Here is an 8,409-nt window from a genome sequence, read left to right as displayed (position 1 = left end):
GATTCCTCTGTATGTCTGCACATATGGTGGCACTGACAAATAAAAAAACCTTGAATGAGGTGCTTAAAGTTTTTATTCAAAGTCAAAATGTGTATAATCATCAGGAAATTGTTGGTGCAGGTCCATATTGTCCTGAGTTTCTCACAGGAACTGAGAGGACAGAGTTTGCATGTTGAGTCGTCTGTTGTTTGGAGCACCTGTGAGTGTTTCTCTGATCACACAGGAAACAACAGGCTAAAGCCACGCGCTCAGATTACATGAACGCTGACATCAGGCAGCCCTGCGGCACTGCGCTGCTCCTCTCATGTTCTCCTCCTCCTCATATTGTGCATGGAGGATCTTGTGTCTGTGCCAGAGCTGAAGACGCAGCAGCAGCTCCAGAGACGTCCAGTGCTTAACAAGGCCAAAAGTCCTGATATCATCACAGGCCGGTCACAAAATATAACACAATCTGCGCTTACTGAATGCTAAACACATGAGGGTGTGCAAATCTGATTCTGATGAAAAACACAGACATCTACAGAAATCACAATAATTCTGCAGTATCATCAACACTGCCTGCATGTGATATGATATGAACTTTTCCTCTTTTGTCCACTGGACAAGAAAGAAAAAACATATCACATGATAATACCATGGTAATTTCCTGATTCTGAAATATTACCATAGTAATGTACTATTATACATGATATATTTTTATTGGGGGCATATATATATATATATAATAAAATACATGATCCAAAAGTATAACCAAATTATAACCTTGGTAAAAACACATTATATTTGGGTTTATTTCAGTGTCTTTATTGTTAACTGAAACTAAAACTATTAAAAACTGTTAATTGAAATAAAGCTGAAATGAATTTAGAAATGTTTAATTTAAATAAGTTGGAGTAACTAAAAATACTACAATTAAAATTGAAATAATAATAAATTAAAGCTAAGTATAAATATAAAAAAAGACAAAAGCACTCGTAAAACTTTAACTAAAATTAAAATGAAAATTGGTGACGACAGGAAAACGTCAGAAGAAAATACCATGGTACTTCTATTATTATCATAATCCTGCACCATGGTATTTGCATAAATTTACATTATATTTGCAAAATACTTCTAAAAAATTGTCTAAAAGTATAATCTTAAAAACACAATATTAGCATGTTACCATGCCAAAATCACAGCAATACTGGTATTCTATACTTTCATATACCAAGATACTCATTACCATGTTCATATAATATTCACATGGTACTTCAAAGAACACCATGCAATTACCACAAGATAATACCCATAGTAATGTTGTGGTATTTTCTGGTATGTTTCGAGTCACTGTCACTCTTGGAGTTCAACATTCAGCAGTAAACGTCTCTCAGGAGAACCTGAATGAGACACTGTCAATGCGGCCTGAACAAAAGAGCAAATGAAGTGAATTATTAGTGGCACACAAATCACTTTATTAGGCCAATCAAATTGATTTTCATTCTGCTGTCGTTTAGCAGACGCTTGCAGGCATCAAGGCCTCTAATTGTAATTTTATGACGGACTCATGCGAGAGCGAGTCGTGACATTCCATGTTAAACGCCACTGTGAGCAGGACATAAAGTCAGTTCCATATATATATATATATATACACACACACACAAACAATAAGACAAATATACAAATGAAGAGTGCTTTAAGTTTTCAGGTAGGTTCAGGTAAAAATAGAAATTAAATAATCAAATGTAAAACCAATTGAATTAAATATACACTGATATTTTTCATTAAGCAGGTTTATTAGGTTGATGTCACTTTAAGACCAAATGCACGGTCTGTTTTTAAGTTGGAGCCTGTTTTTACTGGATCAATTTATAATCTCATAAATAAAATGAAGTATGATGTAAACAAATACAACAATAGCTTCAGTCGGTACAGGAATATCTGTGATTGAAGATATTAAATGTGACCCTGGACCACAAAACCAGTCATAAGGGTCAATTTTTCGCAATAAATAAAAAATAAATAGCTTTCCATTGATGTATGGTTTGTTAGGATCGGACAATATTTGAAAATCTGGAATCTGAGGGTGCAACAAAATCTAAATATTGAGAAAATCATCTTTAAAGTTGTCCAAATGAAGTACTTAGCAATGCATATGACTAATCAAACATTAAGTTTTGATATATTTACAGTAGGAAATTTACAAAATATCTTCATGGAACATGATCTTTACTTAATATCCTAATGATTTTTGGCATAAAAGAGAAATGTATAATTGTGACCCATACAATGTATTGTTGGCTATTGCTACAAATATCCCCCAGCGACTCAACACTGCTTTTGTGCTGCACATATTTTTAATATGCTTCAGTTTTTTGATTTGTTGAATACTGTAGCTAAAATTAAAACTTTCTGCCAACTTTCTGAATAAAACAGACAAGAAGAACCTGATCTCAATTCTTCTCTAATTACATAATTAATCTCATGTAAAAGTTTAGTTTGTTTCATTGGGTTTTGGGCACACATGACCTCCTGTAACACCCATCAGTGCATCAAATGACAGACGATGTTAATAATTGCAACTCCATAAACACCATTTAGAAAACGAATAGCATTTATCTTCAGCGTTTGAGTCTGATCTCTTTTGTTCTGGTGTTTATTTGTGAGTCGTTTTTCAAAAGACTCAAGCCGCATCTGTTTGTCAATCAGCATTAAACACAGTTTCTCGTGGTCTTCAGCGCCGCAGGAACAAAGCAGAGGTCAGAGGTCACGTGTGCATCCTCCATCTCACCTGTGCATTAAAAATATCCAGTGTGAAATGTCACGACAGGACGGGACCGACACAATTCACGTACTCAAACTATACTGTCAATTAAAACAGAAGCGAGCGCGATGCAATTAGTCGTTGTGCACTAGAAGAAAAGCGCAACAGGAGATAAAAACACAAACCCTGTAATTACAAAATAAGAGAGCTGAGTATTTTCCATGTACCAGGTGGTTTCATCTTGACAAACTCTTAAGATACAATGCAATTACACAAACCTGCAATTAGCCTAGCATCGCTAATTAGTCACAGCACTAAAGAATTGGAGATTGCATTGTTAATCTCTGCTTGTATTAAAAAGTCACATTCGCATTTCTCAGCAATTACGTACGCGCCGCTGCAGGATGGAGACGCGATTCGTGTCTCTCGGCAGATGCTGCTTATTTCTCTGAGGACTTCTGGATGCTTTTGTTGTCGGTCGTCCAGCAGTCTCTCACTCGTTTGATGAGCGTGAGGACGCTGATGCTCATGAACACACGACGGGATAAAATACTAACTCAAGATGAAGTGTGTTCCCAACGGAAGAGAAATCACACGTCAGACTCAACACTGAGAGTCTCTACTGCTTCTCAGCTGTTTCTCCTGAGAAAAAGACCTCAGGAGGCTTACATGTGTCTGCTCTTGAGTTTCAGAAGAGATCTCAACGATGCTGTGCTCTGATTTGACAAGAGAGTGAAGTGTGCGATCAAAAATCTCCGTCTCAGTTTGAATTCTCATGAGTATTGAAGAAGCACAAAGCAGAAGAAAACCGGTTTGGAAAATAATTGCTATTTGCTTTGAAATTAAAATAGTGACGCAGAAACTTCATACTTAAATAAGTAAATAAATAAATAAATGGATGGATGTTAATGGATAATAACAATAATAAGAAGAAATAATAATAACACTAATAATACTTATAATTTGTCATTCTTTCGCCCCCAGCATTTTTGAAAAAAGTTGCCAGCCACCGCCAGCATTTTTTATGTTTTTCACAAAAATTTCATGGCCCCCAGAATATTTTGTTGTATGGATATCTGAACATGCAATACATCGAAATAAAGAACAGAGCCTCTACTTTTCAATAAACAAATCTGTTTTATTCAAGCTTCAAGCATTCTTTTTTTATCAACACTTGAATGTAGGTAAGTTTTATTTAAAAAAAAAAAAAAAAGCAACATTTTGAGCAAAAAGCTGAGAAAATTGCATTTTTTTCAAAAACTACATCTGGGTCATTTTTAGTTTGATGATCAAAGCATAGATGCAGTAGATCGCTTCCATCAACACCCCCAAAGCTTCACAGTCCTTTGCCACTTCCGGGATTTACATTTTACTCTGTAACATTAGGCACTTTTCATTTATATGCTGTTTATTGTAGATGATCGCATTGTTTTTCATATGCATACATAGGAGATCGCTCGTTTCTGCGTCTTCCTCGCCTGTGTTTTTGATCGGCACATTCTAGACTCATTCAGGAGATGCGTAATAGTGCCTCAGAGCGTATAACAGTGAGAACCCGGAAACCCGGAAAATTCCGTGTTTGGCGGGGAAAGAGTTAAATGACTATTTCTGCGATGAGTGATTGAATTATTCAATGAATCGATCATGAACAAACCAAGTGTCAGCCTTTATGAATGAGTCAATGAATCATTCATTGAACAGATTAGATGTAGCGATTCATTCAGGAAGAAACCAAGTGAGTGTCTATACGTGTGAGTCACTGAATCATTCTCTGAACCAATCAGAACACAACAGTGATTCATTCAGAAGCAAACCAAGTTACTGTCTATGATATAAGTCATTGAATCATTCAGTGAACCCATTAGAACAAAACAATGATTCACTCAGGAACAAACCAAGAGACTGTCTATATGACTCACATTGAATCACTCATGAAGTATATAGTTTCAGCACTATTTTAAAGCACAAGTCTCCCAAACACTCCCACAATCCCCAATATTCATGTTAAATAAGTGAGTTTAAATTTTAAAAATTGCAATTTTTGATTGCATACTTCACTGATCCAATAAAAATAAAAATATATAAATTAATTAAATTATAGAAACATAAATTATATGTTTTGTATATTTTATATAAATTAACTGAAAGAAATCACTCTATTATTATTACTATTAATATTTATTAATTTATTTTTTAAAGGAGACATATTATGCCCGTTTTTACAACGTGTAATATAAGTCTCTGGTGTCCCCAGAAGGTGTCTGTGAAGTTTCAGCTCAAAATACTCCACAGACGAACACATCAGCTGCTGAATGCCATACATCGAGGTTTCGAGGAACTTCCTGCAGGTCGGTACACACCAAACTCATTTGTGAGGTCGATGGGGGAGCGTTTCAGCGAAAAATAATTGAACTTCTTCTTTTAATTAAGGCGGTGGTCGGCGCATGGACACGCAGGTGTCGAGTCGTCGAACACGAGCCACTTTGTGTCAAGAGCAACAGGAAACGGAATTAATGAATGAGACGGGCCGCAACGTTTGAAGACAGAATTAGCTGTTGAATGAACATATTCTCACCTGGTAGAAATTGGGCCAGAAGGTGCTGATGGCCAGCTCCACCTGCTGCCACTTCTGGAAGGCCGGTCCGGACGAGTTCCACACGGCGAAGCCCAGAGGACTGTTGTTCTCCTTGACGTAGATGAGCAGCTGGCTGGGACTCGATCCCTCTCGACTGGCGGCGTAATACTGGAATATGACGCAGTGGGTGTCGTTCTCTTTGAACTGCGGCAGGTAGAGCTGAGCTCTCTGACCGGAGGACCGTCCCGAGGTGTTCACCATCATGAACGCTGAACCTGACGACAGCAAATCACAAAGGTTACAAGCTGAAAATACAACACGGCAACAAGTGCAAACTAATCAGTACTGTCCATTTATGCCTGTGTGAATTTTCTGTGGCGCTAACATTGATCAGTAAATCCATCCAGAAAGCAGGATACGTGCTCAAGTGTGCAATGGTGATAGTTCACAGAATTTCAATCTTCAAGCTTTCAATTAGTTTAAACTCAATCATAATTTAATAATAATTTACTAATTTATAATAAATATAATTTATTTATATTTGACATTATAATTTTAGTTAAAATTTTTGTAATTTTGTTGTGTCATTTTTATTGTTTTTTTAATATGTTTCTATAGTTTTTATTTATTTTATTTCAGTTTTACTTTTTCTTTTAGAACGTTAAACTAAAGGAACATTAGGAATTTTGACATGGCAACTAAATAACATAAAATTTTCTAATTTTCTAATTACAAAACATTTCTAATTTTTGTTTAGTTTAAGTTGAAGTGCAAAAAAAAAAATTTAAAATATAAAATAATTTTCATTGCTTGACATAAAACATAAAATAAATGTTAACATTAAAAAAAAAAAATATATATATATATATAGATTATTAGATTAAATTAGATGCCAAAGCAACATTTAATTTTTTGAAGTAATGTAGTAAAAAATAAAGTTGAAGTACTAAAAAAACCTAAATTAAAAACATAAACACTTATGTTACTTAACATAAAATAAACATTAACTTGAATAAAATAAAATATAAAAAATTAAACTTATTTTATTTCAGTTACATGCCCAAAGCAATATTTCTAATTTCCATTTAAGTTAAGCTGAAGTACAAAAAACGTTTACAAAAAACATGTTATTTGACATAAAATAAACATTAACATAAATAAAAACAAATTTCAAAAACAGTATTAACTTTAATAAAATTAAACTTATTTTATTCCAGTTAGTTGCCAAAGTAAAAAAATTGTTTATTCATGTTTAAGGTGAAGTATTTAAAAAAAACATTAAAAAAATTACTTTGGTTAACATTTATTTTATGTCAAGTAACAAAAATGTTTTTATGGTTTTAGTTGCGTGGCTCAAATGTGCAGAACAAATCACTCCTGCAGCATCCTGACATTATCATCCACCCCATTTCAAACACTCATCATGTGTCGAGTATGTCAGCGCTGGTTTGTGTTCACGGGAAGTGAAACGCATCACTTCCTCTGAGTGTGTCCGTGTGCGTAACTCGTTCAGCATGAGGTGTGTGAAGTGTTGAAACAGTTCATGAGTAGCTTCTGTCACATCAGTGCAGCTCTCGACGGAAAGCAGATGTCGACTTGAGAGCCGTGTGTTTGTCCAGAGCCACTGAAGCTCATTTAACCCTCATTTACACTCAAGAAGAAACTCTTTAACCCTAGAAAGCCTAAAGGATCATATTAGATGCGTGAACTTCTCTAAATGATCAAACTGTGTTTATAATTATACAAACGTCCAGCTTCAGCTGGAGCTTCATGTGTCTTTCTGCTGTCAAATCTAGACTGATTTTTATCAAGTCAGAATAACTGTAGTAATATTTCATAATTGCATTGTTCATAATTTGTTTAAAGGTTGCATGAAATGTTCCATTTTAAAAAACAGATTTTCCAGGATGAACTGGATCAGATGTGTTGTTTTTCATGAATGCAGCAGGTCTGAACTCTCTGAACAGACGACAGATGCAGATCCAGACCTACTGTCACAATGAACTCATTACTGAATCTGCTGACACACACAGCACTGTTTGCATCAGCTCTCCATAACCTCACATCTGTGAGCATGTGCAGAACACTAGCTCAACACTAAATACTGTGCTTTATACTTTATACCTCCACGATCAGAGTCTCACTCCATACACACTAAACTGTTGCATCCAAGTGCACAAGCTGCAGAAACAGACGTATGTTAGCATTCTATAACGAGTGGAAAGAAGATGAAAAGAGGATTTTCCTCAGTGTTATTTTAGCATCTCTGAGATACCATTATAGTTTTATTCATATTCATATGTTTTATTATTTCTTCAAATGTTTTCATATTTTCATTTTTTAAATTCAATTTTCAAGGTTTTTTTAAATTAGTAGTTAGTTTTTTTTAAAGGTCTATATAGGTTTTTTCAGTTTTACTCTTAGTTCTTTGAAAATGAGAAATAAAATGAAAATAAAATTTAAAAGTTATATATATATATATAATTTATTTATTTATTTTCAGTTTTAGTTTATTTTGATTATGAAAATATAATTGTTTTTGGTAATATTATTTACCTTTAATTTAGTAAAAATTATTTGCAGGCATCACAAACTGGTCCCGGATAAGCACCAGAAAATTGATGGATGGATAGATATTTGTTTTTTATTTTAGTACATCAAGTTAAACTAAATGAGAATGAGAAATGAAGTGAAAATAACATTTAAAAATATTTTTATATTTTATTTTAGTTAAAGTTTATTTTAATTACAAAATTATTTATTTTTGCAATACTATTTATTTTAATTGTATTTTCTTTACGAAAGGTTATTTTAAAGTTTCAGTTATTTTTGTTCATCAAGTTAAACTCAATTTAAAAAAAATGAAATGTAAATAACATGCAAATATATATATGTACTTATTATTATTATCATTATTATTTAACTTTAATTGCAAAATTATTGTTATAGTTAACTGTAAAAACCTTGGCGCCATGCTAACATGAAGCATGCACAGTGAAGCACAGTGAAGCACAGTGAACACAGTGAGCACAGTGAAGCACAGTGAAGCACAGGGAGCACAATGAAACACAGTGAACACAGAGAAGCACAG

At 34.0% G+C, this 8,409-nt stretch overlaps 1 protein-coding gene across 1 annotated transcript in view; it reads right to left on the bottom strand.

The window, feature by feature from the left end:
* The window catches only part of LOC107566921 (receptor-type tyrosine-protein phosphatase mu-like), a 181,706-nt gene extending 176,108 nt beyond the window's left edge, over positions 1-5,598 (bottom strand). The window contains exon 1 of the mRNA XM_016252498.1: positions 5,319-5,598. Coding sequence (XP_016107984.1) covers positions 5,319-5,582 — 264 coding nt within the window. The 5' untranslated portion in view covers positions 5,583-5,598. The remainder of the gene's footprint in view (positions 1-5,318) is intronic.
* Between the last annotated feature and the right edge of the window lie 2,811 nt (positions 5,599-8,409).

The sequence above is a fragment of the Sinocyclocheilus grahami genome, unplaced genomic scaffold, assembly GCF_001515645.1.
Source record: "Sinocyclocheilus grahami isolate Dianchi unplaced genomic scaffold, SAMN03320097.WGS_v1.1 scaffold1113.1, whole genome shotgun sequence".
Lineage (NCBI taxonomy): Eukaryota > Metazoa > Chordata > Actinopteri > Cypriniformes > Cyprinidae > Sinocyclocheilus > Sinocyclocheilus grahami.
The sequence above is the reverse complement of the archived record's forward strand: the minus strand, read 5'-3'. Positions and strand labels throughout refer to the sequence as shown.